General features: G+C 44.2%; 1 protein-coding gene across 1 annotated transcript in view; it reads left to right on the top strand.

Annotated features, from left to right (window-relative positions):
- Positions 1 to 8,710, top strand: part of LOC121277722 (versican core protein-like) — a 151,993-nt gene extending 143,283 nt beyond the window's left edge. The window contains exons 6-7 of the mRNA XM_041187357.1: positions 2,692 to 2,863; positions 8,512 to 8,710. Of these exons, the coding sequence (XP_041043291.1) occupies positions 2,692 to 2,863; positions 8,512 to 8,710 (371 nt within the window). The remainder of the gene's footprint in view (positions 1 to 2,691; positions 2,864 to 8,511) is intronic.
- The last annotated feature ends 7,993 nt before the right edge of the window (positions 8,711 to 16,703 follow it).

Below are 16,703 nucleotides of genomic sequence, written 5' to 3'. Positions count from 1 at the left end.
GCCCATTTACTTAACCTGTCTATATCCCTCTTCAGACTCTATGTGTCCTCTTCACAGCTTATTCTCCTCACTAGCGTTGTGTCAGCAAATTTAGCAACCATACCTTCGGTCCTTTCATCCAATCATGATATAAACTGTAAATAGTTGACGCCCCTGCACTGATCTCTGTGATACTCCACTGCCTGCATCTTGCCAACTCAAAAATGGCCCATCTATCTCTGCTCTATATTTCCTGTTAGTTAACCACTCCTATATCCATAATATGTTACCCCCTACACCATGAACCCTTATTTTGTGTAGTAATCTTTGATGTGGGACCTTGTCAAATGCCTTTTGGAAATACAAATATACCACACTTACAAGTTCCCTTTATCTATGTTGATGTTACTTCCTCAAAGAACTCTAATAAATTAGTCAAGCAGTTTTTCCCTTTCACAAAACCAAGGTGACGCTGCCTGATTGCATTAAGATTTTCTAAGTGCCCTGTTATAATCCTTTAATAAGAGATTCTAGCATTTTTCCTAACACAGATGTAAGGCTAGCTGGCCTGTAGTTTATTGCTTTATGTCTCCCTCCTTCCTTAAATAGAGGATTTACATTTGCTATCTTCTAAACAATGAGACATTTCCAAAATTTAAGGAATTTGGGAAAATGAAAACCAATGCATCTACTATCTCTGCAGTCACTTCTTTTAAGACCCCAGCATGAAGTCCATCAGAACCTAGGGGTTTGTCAGCCTTTAGTTCTAACAATTTTCTCAGTATCCTTTCCGTGGTTATTGTAATTCTTTTAAGTTCCTCCCTCCATTTCACCTTATGATTTACAATTATTTCTGGAATGTTATTTGTGTCATCCACAGTGAAGACAGACGCAGGATATCTGTTCAATGTATCTCCCGTTTCCTTATTTCCCATTATTAATTCTCCAGACTCACTCTCTAGAAGACTAATGCTCACTTTAGTTACTCTTTTCCGTTTTAAATACCTGTAGAAACTCTTACTGTCTGTTTTTATATTTCTGGTTATTTTTCTCTCATTCTCTAATTTCTCCTTTTCTTAGTCATTCTTTGCTAGTTTTTATATTCTATCCAACATTTTGACCTGTCATTAATCTTTGCAGAATTGTGTGTTTTTTCTTTCAATTTGACGCTATCCTTAACTTCCTTAGTTAACCACTAATGAGGCACCCTTCACCAAGAGTCTTTCTTTCTCACTGGAACATATCTTTGCTGAGTGTTATGAAATGTTTTCTAATGTATATTCCGCTGCTATCTCTACTGCCCTACACCTTAACCTAATTTCCCAGTTCACTTTGGTTAGCTCTGTCCTCATACCTTTGTAATTGCCTTTATTTAAGTTTAAAACACTGGTCTTGGACCCAATCTTCTCTCCCTCAAATTGAATGTGAAACTCAGTCATGTTATGATCACTTCTGGCTAAGGGCTTCTTCACTATGAGGTTATTAATTAAATCTGTCTGATTGCACATTACCAAGTCTAGAATAGCCAGCTGTCTGGTTGGCTCTGGAACATGCTGCTCTAAGAAACCAGCCTGAAAACACTTTATGAAGTCATTATCTAGGCTACCTGTGCCAACCTGATTCATCCAATCTATATGTAGATTAAAATCATCCATGATTGTTGCCGTACCTTTCCCGCAAACCCCCATTATTTCTTCCTATACACCCTGTCAATGTAATTACTGTTAAGAGACTAATAATCTACTCCCACAAGTGACTTCCTACCTTTGCTATTTCTTATCTCCACCCAGACTGATTCTGCATCTTAACCTTTAGAACTGAGGTCATCTCTCACTATTGCATCAATGCCATCCTTAATTAGCAGAGCAACCCCTCCACATTTTCCTAGTTTCCAGTCATTCCAAAATGTCAAGTATCCTTGAATATTCTCAGCCTTTGTCATCTTGTATGTCTTTGTATGGGCTATCAGATCATACATACTTATTTCCATATGAGCTGACAATTCATCCATTTTGTTTCGAATTCGACACGCATTCAGATACAGAGCCTTAGTTCTGTCTTTTTACTATTTTTGCAACCTCTAGCCTTATGTGCTGGTGCACTCTTAAGTTTGTACGATCTGTCTCTTCCTGCCATGCCCTGATTACCATTACTCTTTTTGCTAACTGGCTGTTTTGCCATGCCCTCTCCCTTTAAGTTATCACATCTTCCTTCGCTTGATCCCTCACCCCCACTATTTAGCTTAAAACTGTTCTATTGCCCTAGTTATACAATTCACCAGAATGCTTGTCTCAGCACAGCTCAGGTGAAGACACTCCTAATGGTACAGCTTCCACTTTTTCCAATCCTGGTGCCAGTGCCCCATGAATCGAAACCCATTTCTCCCACTCCAAACTTTGAACCACGTATTCAATGCTTTAATCTGATTTACCCTACACCAATTTGCTTGTGGCTCAGGTAATAATCCAGAGATTATTATATTTGGGGTTATGCTGATTACATTTTTATATTGTATTATTTTTGTTTGTATATTATGTTTTCAACATTGACTATACAGGGGGGCATTTCTGAAGGGCTAATGTTCATTCTCGCTCACTTGAAGAACAATTTTGCTGTTCTGTTTGTAAAATATTTGCACAAGCTGGCTGAACTGAGTTTGTTGGTGAGTCAATTTGAGGCACAGCTGAAATGCCCTTGTATTCTCTTTCTCAGGTCTCAGATGTGAGGCTAATATCAATGACTGTGCGTCTGCTCCATGCCAGAATAAGGGAACCTGCATTGACGCTATCAGTGGCTACAGCTGTATCTGTTTGAAGGGATTTGCTGGAATAAACTGTGAACATAATGTAGATGAGTGTGTGTCCAACCCTTGTCTTCATGGCATGTAAGTTCAATAATGATAAGGCCTTCAGCATTTACAGTAGTATGGTTTTCAACAAAGAAGCAACATCCTGTTACTTGAAGGGGAGGACCATTCCTGTACTGCACTATTACTTCAACTCAAGAGTTCATTGTTGTAGCTGTTATTATGAGATGGGAAAATATTTTTTTAATTGCACTTCAAAATGATTTCAATGACTGTCAAGCATGTTGGAACATCTCGAGATCTTGGTCAGCACAGCATAGAGTTCTTCCCTTCCTTAATACTTACCCTGGGTTAGAGTTTCCACTTTGGGCACAGTTGCCAGCTCTGGTACTAATTGCATCCAAAATTATATCTGCATTGGTGAGTGTATTTTCTTTACACCATCATCAGACCCCTCCCCCGCCCAAACCAGCCGCAACCCCTCAACCTTGAATTTCCACTTAAACTCATATCACAGAATTGCAGAATCTTTATAGTGCAGAAGGAGGCCATTTGGTCCATTGAGTCTGCATTGGCTCCCTGAAAGAGCGTTCTACCTAGTCCCACTCCCCTGCCTTATCCCCGTAAGCTTGCACATTCTTTCTTTTCTGTTAGCAATCCAATACCTCAATCGAACCTGCCTCCACCACCCTTTCAGGGAGTTCAACCACCCTCTGGCTGAAAAAAGTTTTCCTCACATCACTTCTACTCTTTTTGCCCATTATTTTGAATTGTGCCCTCTAGCTCCTAATGTACTCTTGAGTGGGAACAGTTTCTCACTATTTACCCTGTCCATACCCCTCAGGATCTTGGTAAGTAATAGGCATACTGCTGAATGATAAGATTGCAGAAATTCTTTTTGGGTGAATGCAAATTGCACCTAAAATTCTGCGATCTCTAACGCTGGTTATGCCAAATTCAGCTAAATTGCACCAAGCAAAACAGCACAGCAGAGAACAAACTCCAGGCCCCAGAAATTCTTTCTTCCTTTAGGGCTGGTAGGTTGCAGGACTTGCTCAACTTGGCCCCACAAAAGAAACCTGGGCTGCTGCCCTCCCAGGTTCCCTTGTACCTACCACCCTTGAAAACTGACCCTGCCCCATCCCGGGCCAAGCCATTCAATATTGGGCTAGCAATTTGGTTGAAAAGTTCAAATAGGGTTATTGACTGAGGGTACAATGCCCGAGCGGTTCATTTTTCATCAGAAGGAAAGAAAAAACTTGCATCCATGAAGTGCCTTTCATAACCGCAGGGCACCCCAAAGTGCTTTACAGCCAATGAAGTACCTTCCAAATTGTAGCTACTGATGTGTCTCTGCCGGAAGACTTGCGGCTCTACCATAACCGGCAAGCCGGAAACTAGAAGCACCTTATTTATGCCTTCTTTGGCTGCACTCAAACAAGGCTCGGACCTGAAAATATTTTGAACATCCCCGCGCTGTGAGAGTTGTTCTGCCAACTTCATGCCCAGTTTGGAGGCAAGTTGATCATTTCACACCTCCAGCCCCTCCCCACCATCCTCCCACATCTGCTTCATACATTTAACATACATTGTTTAAGGTGATATCGCTCATGGAGGGATGAGAAAATTAGGATGTTTAAGATCTTAAATGGTTCTGGGAGGGTAGATAAAGAGAGAGAAATGAATTCCTCTGGTGGTGATGTCCGGAACAAGGGGACGTGACTTGAACATTAGACCTAAGCTGTTCAGTGTTGATATCAGGAAACACTTATTCACACAAAAGGGAGTGGAAATCTAGAAATTTCTACCCCAAAGAAGTGTGGAGGCCGAGAGTCATTTGAAGATTTCAAAACTGAGATAGATTTTTGGTAAGGAAGGGTATTAAGGGTTACTGAAGCCAGACAGAGTTAAAGTCAGTCATGATCTAATTAGAACCATAGAACCATAGAAAAGTTACAGCACAGAAGGAGGCCATTCGGCCTATCTTGTCCATGCCAGCTTGAGGACACCCAGGTGCCCTTTCTAATCCCACCTTCCTGCACCCAACCCATAGCCCTGCAGCTTACAGCACTTAAGGTGCATAAAAGAGTTTAGAGTTTCTGCCTCTACCACCAACTTGGGCAGCAAATTGCAGACACCCACTACCCTCTGCGTAAAAATGATCTTCCTCATGTCACCCCTACACCTTCCGCCACTTATCTTGAATCTATGTCCCCTGGTTCTAGAATTCTCCACCAAGGGAAATAATTTTATCCTGTCCACTCTATCTATTCCCCTCATATTGAATGGTGGAACAGGCTCAAGGGACTGAATGGCCTCCTCCTGTTTCGAGGTTATAGTGATAGTTATAATAGTAGCCTATTGTGAAGTTGCCTGTGCCTTCTGCCACACAACTATTCCCTGTGCTTGAGTGATCTGATTTGGTTTATCTGCGAAGGTTAAGATGTGATGAAAGTGGGAATGCACTCCAATTCAATTCAAATCAATGTGATGGAAGCAGACCTTGATCCCCAGTGGAATCCTACTTTGAGTCTATCAGGTTCCATAACTTACTTAATATTTTCACTTAAACAACACTGAGGAGCTTCAACACCAACAGCAACAGTGACTTATATTCATATGCTGCCCTGTAATGTAATAAATCATCCACAGTTGCTCCATAGGAACAATTCTCAAACAAAATTTGACAACAAGCCATGTGAGGGGATATAGAAAGACAGCCATACTTTGGGTCAATATGTCTTTTTTGGAGCTTTTTCAAGGAGGAGAGGGAGGTGGAGAGGCAGGGAGGTTTAAGGAGGAAATACCAGAGCTGTGGACCTAGGCAGCTGACAGCATGGCCGCCAATGGTGGAGGGATGAAAATAGGGGATGTTCAAAGCCAGGCCGAGCGAGCATGCCATTAATATATTACCTATGGCAAAAAGTCTCCAATTTGGGCACAGTCAGTAATCTGGGCACTAACTGCTCAAAAATTGTGCTGGCTTTTGTTTTTCTCAAGTTTTCGTTCAAACCTGTTTGCATATCGCAGGACATAAATTCTTCCATGAACCAGCAGTGCCACGCAGCATTTTAGAAAGAATTTAAAATCAAAACTCTTGCATTATAACATAATTCCTTGATTATATTTAAGATTAGTAATCTGGTGCAATTTTAATAATACAGCTGAAAATGGATTTATCACCAAAGATAAGCATATCAAATTAAGAGCCTCAATCCACTTGTGAGTAACCTGATTTGAAATTACTGACAACAGCTTTTACAAGCTATATTTGCTAACTGCAGTTCTTCGTAAATTAAAAGCAAACTTTTAAAAGCTTTTAACATAAGCCTACTGGAGCCTTTACATCTAAAAATAAGCTTAGTTTTTGGAGCATCTGTGTAGGCTTGCAAACAGACACCATTAACGGGTGAATAACTGGATCTGGGGTGTGGCCAGTTGTGAGGAAAGGGACAATTTGCCGTGTGGTGTTTTTTAAACTAGATCAAACAATTGCAGAAATTCGGTTTGCACTGGACATAATTTTGTGCTTTGATTTTCACAATCTTTTGCTCTGGTTTGGCCAATTTCAAGCAAGTTGTACTGAAAACAGTCAGCTCAAGCGAGTGAAAATTCCAGATCTTTACGGTTAAGCTTACTAAAATTAATTTTTAAAATGTGGTAAGAAATTCAAGAGTCTTCCTGCATCAAAAGTCACTTTTCCTCAGCTGTGTTCATGAAGCAATGTAATGCCTTTCAGCATTTTCCTTTCGTTTCATGATAAATGTCCAAATGTCTTGAATTAATTCTCTGGTGCATAATTATCGTAAAGATGTGTTCTCTTTTTATTAAAGGCAATAATTTAAAGTATGGCAGATACAGTATATTGATACAAGCTGTTCTTTCTTTTGCTTTCATTAGCATGAGGATATTTTCAATAAATGGGGATTAATTAGGCTTTAATACAGCTGAAAGTAGTACTTAGGCTGCTGAACTAATTGACAGGTAGAAACGGGCTGAAAAATTCAAGCTGTCTTCATTTCCAGTCACAATTAATATTTTAAACCAGACTCTAAACAATTTTATTTTGCTCACAAAAGTTTCTTTTTACAGCAATTTTGTCACGGTTGTGGCTATGATTGATTCGTGAAAAGAATGACTTCTACTTTTATAACACATTTCACAGCCTCTGTACTTTTTAGTGTTATAATGTAGAGAAACACAACAATCAATTTTTGCACTGTAAGATCGCATAAGCATCAATGTTATAATGACCAGATAATTTATTTTTCGGAGTTGACTGAGGAGTATGACTTGACAAGGCAGCAGGGTGAACTCCCCAGCTGTCCATCAAATGATGACAAGGGATCTTTTATGTCTGCCTGAGACAGTAGGCTTTCATGAGATCCATCTTTTGATCATATAAACCCCTTTCAAATCCCCTTTCTGGCTTCTGTTTAGTTGACACACATAAGATCCTGAGGGGTCTTGACAGGGTGGGTGTGGCAAGGACGTTTCCTCTCGTGGGAGAATCCAGAACGAGGGGTCACCGCCTATTTAAGAGAGAGATGAGGAGAAAGTTTTCCTCTCTGAGGATCGCGAGTCTTTGGAATTCTCTTCCTCAAAAAGCGATGGAAGCAGAGCCTTTGAATATTTTTAAGGCAGAGCTAGATAGATTCTTGATAAGCAAGGGGGTGAAAGGTTATTGGGGGTGGGCAGGAATGTGGGCCTCAGGTTCCAATCAGATCAGCCGCGATCTTATTGAATGGCAGGTTCAAGGGACCGAGTGGCCTACTCCTGTTCCTAATTTGTATGTTAATATATTCGAATGGTTTCCCTTTCTCAGAAAACATCCCTCTCCTTTTTGAAACAAATGGCATCACGTTACCCGTATCCATTCAAATTACCATCCTAACTCCAACCTGCCTTCAGACCCTAAAGTTCTGAAACGTATCATCACCTTCCAATTCTATGCACATATAGCCCCAAACTCCTTGTTTGAATCCCTCCAGTCTGCTTCTGTCCTTCTCACAGCGCTGATGGTCGGAATTGAATCTATGACTTCCAACTTCTCTGACTGTTCCCAAGCCACACTTTTCCTCTTTCTCTTCCTTGACTCCCGGCTCTGAGTCAGAAAGTCATGAGGCTGGATTTTACGCTCCCCTGCCAGTAGGTTTGAAGGTGTGGTGTGGGGGGGGGCACCTAAAATCCAGCTGGTGGCCTTCCCACTGCCGACCCTCCCGCTCACGACCTGTATGGAATTCTACAGGGGCCAGGGGAGGCGTCGGGCGGCCCACCATCCCTTAGATTTTTTGAGGCCTTAAGTGGCCAATTAATAGCCACTTAACCCCATTTTGAACAGTAGTCAATGCTATAATGTAGCTCAGCATCCAGTTTGCACAGGACGATCACATATGCCGCAATGTTATAATGACCGGATAATTTATTTTTAGGAGTTTGAAGAAGAGCAGAGGAGTTCACCCTAATGTCCAGGTGAACATTTATTCCTCATCCAACATCAGTGAAAGCCAATGATCTCGTCTTTGCTTCTTGTGGGAGCTTGCTGTGCGCAAATTGGCTGCCACGTTTCCTATATTACAACATTAACTACACTTCAAAGGCACTTCATTGGCTGTAAATTAATTTAGGATGTCCTGAAATTGATACTGGCACAATATAAATGCAAGTTCTTTCTTTTGATATGATTGCTGACACCATTTTTCTCTACATTGTAATCCTCTAACCAGGTCCATAGGACGGCTGGTCCATTGCTGCCGCACAGCCAATGCATCACCAGAAAATGCTCTTCTTCTTAGCCTTGCTTTGTCATGTCAGCAGTCTCCCAAAGTCCTTGACTACCTCTTCTTTGACTCCATGCTTCCTCTGAACATCAACAGTTCACACGGGGGCTGGTTCCACATGAATAATTTTGATATCCATCTCTAATGACTATTTCATCCATGATATCAGCTCGTGGAGCACCCACAGCCTTGGTTTACCTGAAATGAGCTTTGAAGGTCCACATCCTATGTGTAGTGATTGTAGTAAAACTGTTCCTCTTGCTCTTAGAGGTCACGTGATTGTACGGACAAATCAGCCCTAAGCGTGGGTAATCTTAGGGATGGAGCTTTATAGCCGTGCACCTGGTTCAAGCATGTAGCTTCTACAAGAGACCTGTAAATAAAGTTATCTGTTTCAAGTAGGAAACCTGTCCGGTACACCAAGTTTATTACACGATCCTTCACTGTGTTGACAGCATTGGTCATCTATTCTCCTACCCTGGTGCCAAACTCCTTTAGATGCTTCTGTTCACCACACTGCCCTTCCCTGAACCCCACCTCCCCCACTACCCCCATCAATGAACTCTATTATTTCAATGCTGGTCTTGCATCCTCCACCATACAACTTGTCCAATGCTCTGTCACCTGTAAGCTGTGCTGCCCTAAGTTCTGATCACCTCTGTCTTCGCCGACCTGTTGTAGAGCTTTGTCTCTCAGCACATAAAAGTTAAATCCCCAACCCTTACCTCTAACCCCTCTGTGACCTTGGCCTGCCCTTTCTCTGCAACTTCCTTCCTAGCCTTGCATCCACTGCCGCACACTTTAGTCATCTTATCTTGGTCATTCTGTGTCTCCCTGTCCTTTCATCCCACCACTGGTGGCAGAGCTTTTAAACACCTCGTCCCAACTCCCTCCTTAATACTCCATCCTTCTCTTCACCTAGCTCCCTTGCCTTTTAAGAAGTTTCTCAAAGCCCATCACTTTGATAACCTTTCAGTAACTCCTCCAAACTCTCCATGTTGTCCTTTTGCTTGTTTTCAGAATTCCTATTCCACAAAAGCGCCTTAAGGAAGTCTCTTGCATTAAAGCCACTATAAAAATTTAAGTTACTATGAATGTAAAAAAAGCTTTTGGGTTGATGGAGGTAAGTAGAGGGTTAAGCACCGTATATGTCATCACCATACATGTTGAAACAGGTGAGAAACTTCCTATTTTTCTCTTAATAAAAATTGTTTTTTTCAACTGAATCAATAACTTAAAAATTCTGAAACTGTGTATCTGGTTGGTCAATAGTATAGAAAAGAGATGAGTTAGCTTTCTAAATGGGATGAATCCCATGGAAAGCATCAATCTCCCTGTTTACTTTCGGTGCTGACAGACCTGCTGATGCACTTTCTGCTTGTAGATGAGACTCTCAGCACGCTTTCCCCTGTTTATCTCTTAATTTTTTTTTACTCTGTTATTACTGTGTGCTTTTGTGCCATTATATGTTACATTAATCAGGATCCACTTCCCAACGGGAGGTCTGACCAACAAGCAAAGAAAAATAAATCAATTGTTCAAGAGACCATGCCCCTGGTATCAATCAACCGGCTAAATGTTATACCAAATGTAACGGCTTACAATGCTGCGTTCAGCCAGCACAGTATTTCTTCCTTTTCTGATTATTCAGAGACTTAAGGCATTCATTTTAACGATGGCTCCCAATCCCTCTCCATCCAGTGAGAACGTTTCATTGGGAGGGGTTTGAGATCAGGCCAACTGAGGCCCTTCCATTCCCACCCAGGATGCACGGCATTACTGCCTGTTTTGATGCGGGCCAAGGCTCCCACTGTAGGCCAGGCCCGAGAATGTTACCACGCCATGAGATGATTCTCATGCCGTCTCATGGGGAGGCCCCTGGTGCCAAACATGCCAGAGGAAACCTGCAGGAGGCACCAACTGGCCAGAAGGGGCTGAATTAAGTTTAGGAAAATGTATTTTTGCTTTGGAAAACCTTGTAAGCCTGAAGGGGCAGTTGTTCTACTTCCAGCCCATCCCACAGGCCCTGCAGGGTGCTGTTGGGGCTCCCCAGCTGGGGACCTGCCTCTCCTTCTCCCTCTCCCTCTACACCCTGGCATCAGCTGCCAAACCTCACGCACACTACCAAGGTAAATTCAAGGGCTGTTTTCTCAGATCCCTGGTAGCCCAGCGCTCCTGAGAAGATTTCCCTGCTCCTGTCCATTGGACCTGACCTCGGTCCTGTTGGTTTTGGGAGGGAGATTATTCTGTATTATTATTTAAATGAGACCTAGGTATTAAAAGGGGCCAGACCTTAGATGTGGTCGCAATGAAGGTTTCCCTGTGGATCAGACTCTGATGTGACTCACCCTGAGCTTAAATAGCTCCCCACCTCCACTCCCAAACCCCAACCCAGTTAAAATAGAGGCCTTTATTCTAGATTGCACTTTTACGTGATCCATGCATGTCCCGCTAATTAAAATGAAATCTTTCCCTTTATTTTGTAGTTGCACCGACTCAGTGGATGGATTTGAATGCCATTGTGAACCAGGATGGATGGGTTCCAAATGTGACACTGATGTTGAAGTATGTTACATTCAGTATTTGCTGATAGACTACCAGATTTGAACCAGTGATTAAGTTATATAGAACAAACATGGAGCCTTAGTGAGTGGAGTTTCCACTTTGGGCACAACTGGAGTGTGGAGTCAGGAATATGATGGAACTTGCCTGGATGAGTGCAGCTCCATCAACACTAACAAGCTGGACACCATCCACGACAAAGCAGCCTGCTTGACTGGCACCCCATCCACCACCTTTAACATTCAGTCCCTCCACCACTGACACACAGTGGCAACAATGTTTACCATCTACAAGATGCACTGCAGCAACTCACCAAAGGTCCTTTGACAGCACCTTCCAAACCCACGACCTCTCACATCTAGAAAGACAAGAGCAATAAATGCATGGGAACACCACCACCTGGAAGTTACCCTCCAAGCCACTCACCATCCTGATTTGGAAATATATCTCCTTTCCTTCACTGTCGCTGGGTCAAAATCCAGAGCTCCCCTCCTAACAGCACTGTGGGTGTACCTACACCACATGGGCTACAGCAGTTCAAGAAGGCAGCTCACCACCACCTTCTCAAGGGCAGTTAGGGATGGGCAGTTAATGCTGGCCTAGCCAGCGATGCCCTCATCCCGTGAATTAACAGATTAAAAAAAGGCAAAGTGAGCACAAAGCGCACTCAAAACTGCACACAAGTTTAGAAAAGTATTTTTTCCTCAGGTTTACAAACTCGTTTCCTTATTGCCAGATGCAAAATCTGCCAAGGAACAACCCCATTGGTCAGCGTCTTAAAACCTGATTTGTTCTTTTAATGTTTTTATTGCGATGTCAATTAATCCACTGCCTGTGGCTAAGCCAACTTTAAATTGAATGAATAATAAAAAAGTATATTACTGAAAATGGCTTTTCTAAAATGTACAGGGCGGAATTTTGCCAGCTGTCATTGGGATTGTTTGGTGGCGTGAGCGGATAATATGGCGTGATCGGTTTTACAATGGCTGGAAACCAGTTCACAGTCGTCCGCTCAGCCCGCCAACAGTGGGAAGGTCAGGAATCTCGTTGTAACACAACAGCATATCATTATCAGGCCAGCCATCTGGAATCGCCCCTGCGTCGTCCATCCATGCTGGTGGGAAAGCATGCTGACGTGTTTCACAACAGCACATAAAAGGCGTGCACTTGGCAGCCTGCACTTTGAGGGGAACTCGGAGGTGAGTACACTGTAAGGTTGCACAGCGCCCGCCAGGGTCGCCTGTTGGACTTCAAGCTTCAGGAGCGTCGGTGGGTTAGGTTTAAGAGCATCCCTGTCATTGAAAATAGCACACAAGCATTCAGGGTGGGGGTAGGGTGGGAGAGGGAAGTGGCCACGCATTAGGGAAACCTGTATTAAGTGACCATTCCTCTGCAACTGAGACAGTTCAGGCGCAGCCACTTTGATATGCTTGGGGTCGGGTTCCTTACTTATCTGCCCACTCAAGCAATGCAGAGGCATCAAAGTGCCACCAAGTGTTCCAGGGCTTCCCCCCACCCCCAACATCAGCCCCCACCCCATCCCAGGCACAGACTACAAATTCATGAGCATTTTAGTGGACTGCAGAACAGTTGGACGACTGCACACATTGTACAATCTCCTTGCATGAGCTGGCCACGGAGCAGTCACTGCTGGAGGTGCTCAAAGAACAAAGAAAAGTACAGCACAGGAACAGGCCCTTTGGCCCTCCAAGCCTGCGCCGATCACATTGCCCATCAACTAAAACACTTTGCACTTCTGGGGTCCGTATCCCTCTATTCCCATCCTATTCATGTATTTGTCGAGCTGCCTCTTAAACACCACTATCGTACCTGCTTACACCACCTCCTCTGGCAGCGAATTCCGGAAGCTCACTACCCTCTGCGTAAAAAACTTGCCCCGCACATCTCCTTTATGGTTTTCTCCTCTCATCTTAAATCTATGTCCCCGGTAATTGACTCTTCCACCCTGGGAAAAAGCTTCTGACTATCTACTCTGTCCATGCTACTCATAATTTTGTAAACTTTTATGAAATCGCCTCTCAGTCTCCGTCGCTCTAGTGAGAACAATCCGAGTTTCTCCAACCTCTCCTCATAGCTAATAACCTCTAGACCAGGCAGCATCCTGGTAAACTCCACTGCACCCTCTCCAACGCCTCCATATCCTTCTGGTAATGTGGTGACCAGAATTGCACGCAATATTCCAAGTGTGGCCTAACCAAGGTTCTACACAGCTGCAGCATGACTTCCCAGCTTTTATGCTCACAGCCCCTTACAATGTCAGCATCCCGGCTTGGGCCAATCTCCCCCATGGTTCAAGGTAACAGGGTAGCCATGCAGTGCACTAATCTCTAGCCATCCAAGTGGCAGTCAGCGCTCTCCAGGTAGCATTAAGGGGCCTTCACTTAACCAGGCCAGGTTCTTAGTACACCCACACTAACCACGTGTCTCTCTTTCATCCTGCAGGAGGAGTACATCAGGATCATGGAGCCTGATGACCTAGCTGTACGCCTGATAGCCTACAGAGAGCGAAGACAACTGAGGATAGAGCGATTGATGCTCCTGGCTATGCAGAGGGAGGAACAGCACCCTCTGGAAGAGGGGGCGGCTGGGGCTCCCGCACACACAGCTGAAGAGCCACAGTGAGCAACCGGAGGCCAGGGCCTAGCGACACCTGAGTCTATAGACGCAGCCTTTCATTGCTGCAGATGACTGAGAACTAGCATCACCAAAGACTGCGCATGTCTGGGGAACTGGTTGGTCAAATCTGCCAGCTACTGCAGGATTGGGTTCCAAGGGGACATGGAGGGCATCCACTGCCAGTGGCCATGAAAGTAACCATGGCGCTCAATTTCTATGCCAGTGGCTCCTTTCAGAGCTCCACAGGTGACCTCTGTGGATGTCACAAATCTCCACCCACAAAAGCATCCATGAGGTCACAGATGCCATCTTTGCGAGGGCACACAACTTTGTGCATTTTGCCCAGGACCAGGACAGCCAGGTTGCAACAGCGATTGGATTCACCCAATCTCGAGTTTCGCACAGATGTAGGGCCTGATCGACTGCACTCATGTGGTGCTCAGATCACCATCACAACACACGGTGGACTACATAAACCGCAAGAGGTTCCATTCGCTGAACGTGCAGCTTGTGTGCGCACAGTTTCCAGGGAATGTGCACAACACCTACATCCTCAGTCAGTCACAAATCTCTGGAGTCTTCCAAGATCCACAGAAGCTGCAGGAATGGCTCCTCAGGGACAAGACCTACCCTCAGAGGCCGTTGCTGATGCCACACGTGCAGCGGCCTCAGACTGCAGCAGAGCGACGGTATAATGAGGCTCATGCTGCAACTCACAAATTGGTGGAGCAGACCATCTGGATGCTGAAGATGAGGTTCCAGTGCTTGGACTGATCTGGTGGAGCCCTGCAATGCAGTCCACAGGGGGTGTCACACATTGTCGTCATCTGCTGCACCCTTTACAACCTGGCTTTCCAACAGGAAGATGAGCTGGCTGAGCTGGAGATGGAGGAGCTGCACGTCTCCCCCGATGAAGAGGATGTCGACAGGGATGAAGGGTGAGGGTGTCCTCGGAGGTGACGATGAAGGGTATGAGGCTCTCGCACTGGCCAGATGAGGTAGGCACATGTGGGAGGCCCTCATAGGTGCCAGATTTGTGGAGGATGATGACGACATGCAGTGAGGTGACCCCATAGTTCCTCACATCGCATTTGTGAACGTTTGACTCCAGTCTGGCTTATGGCAGCACTAATACCCTCTGTGAGAATGCTCATGGAGACACAATGGAGGCCCTAACAGTCACTAAGTTGCAGGAGGGTGATGACAACATGCAGTGAAGACACTCCATAGATCTTCACATAGCTTCTGAGAATGTCTGGCTGAGGATAGATGGCTTGCGCTCTATGATCAGGGTTATATCATAGAGAACAAAAACAAAAACAGAATTACCTGGAAAAACTCAGCAGGTCTGGCAGCATCGGCGGAGAAGAAAAGAGTTGACGTTTCGAGTCCTCATGACCCTTCGACAGAACTTGAGTTCGAGTCCAAGAAAGAGTTGAAATATAAGCTGGTTTAAGGTGTGTGTGTAGGGGGCGGAGAGAGAGAGAGAGAGAGAAGTGGAGGGGGTTGGTGTGGTTGTAGGGACAAACAAGCAGTGATAGAAGCAGATCATCAAAAGATGTCAACAACAATAGAACAAAAGAACACATAGGTATTAAAGTTGGTGATATTATCTAAACGAATGTGCTAATTAAGAATGGATGGTAGGGCACTCAAGGTATAGCTGTAGTGGGGGTGGGGAGAGCATAAAAGATGTAAAAAATTTTTTTTTTTTTTTAATAATGGAAATAGGTGGGAAAAGGAAAATCTATATAATTTATAAAAAAATATCTAATATCTATATAAAAAAATTTAAAAAAAAAATAAAATTTTTTTATATCTTTTATGCTCTCCCCACCCCCACTAGAGCTATACCTTGAGTGCCCTACCATCCATTCTTAATTAGCACATTCGTTTAGATAATATCACCAACTTTAACTTTAACACCTATGTGTTCTTTTGTTCTATTGTTGTTGACATCTTTTGATGATCTGCTTCTATCACTGCTTGTTTGTCCCTACAGCCACACCCCCACTCCACTTCTCTCTCTCTCACTCTCTCCGCCCCCTACACACACACCTTAAACCAGCTTATATTTCAACTCTTTCTTGGACTCGAACTCAAGTTCTGTCGAAGGGTCATGAGGACTCGAAAGGTCAACTCTTTTCTTCTCCGCCAATGCTGCCAGACCTGCTGAGTTTTTCCAGGTAATTCTGTTTTTGTTTTTGTTTTGGATTTCCAGCATCCGCAGTTTTTTTGTTTTTATATCATAGAGACGCAGCCATGAAACTTTAGAAGCATCTGATCCTTCGTCCACCTTCATCACCTGAGCTCTTCAGGAGCACAGCATCAGTGGTGACAGATGCTGAAGAGATTGGGGTCCAGCCCCCCCTCAAAGGTGCTGAGAGCGCACCGAGAGAATGAAAGAACTCTGTGGCACCTGCCCAAGACATTCTGACAGCAATGACAAGCACCATCGAGGTACAGGCATCAGTAATGTATCCAGAGAGTGAGGCTGAACTATCACTTTGGTCTGAAGGCTGCACAGAGCACAGGGAAGAGGCCCTGGACTGAAACACCTGCCTTTATATTGTGCAGAAAGGTTTCACATCTGAGTGACATGAACACTGCTCATCAGAACAATGAGCCATAGGCAGGAAGACATCCTTGAGAATAGTGAACGGTATGTACAAGTGATTAACACCCAGGCTGTGCAACTAATTCTCCTTAACTTTCCTAACCCTGCTGCTACATCTTGGTGCTCCCATGACATCCACAATGAAGGTGGAGGCAGTCTGCTGACTGCAGCGACCTGTCTGTGATGATCTTGGCGGGCGACCTCTGGAGGGCTGAGACTTGGAGGGCCCTGGCCTGCTTTCAGGGTCCTGCTGTGTGGCAATGGCACCCTCCTCAGCCTGTGGAGCTGGAGCTGGTGGGGTCACAGGAAGAGGGGAGTCGGA

Source organism: Carcharodon carcharias, chromosome 5, assembly GCF_017639515.1.
Source record: "Carcharodon carcharias isolate sCarCar2 chromosome 5, sCarCar2.pri, whole genome shotgun sequence".
Classification (NCBI taxonomy): domain Eukaryota; kingdom Metazoa; phylum Chordata; class Chondrichthyes; order Lamniformes; family Lamnidae; genus Carcharodon; species Carcharodon carcharias.
The sequence above is the reverse complement of the archived record's forward strand: the minus strand, read 5'-3'. Positions and strand labels throughout refer to the sequence as shown.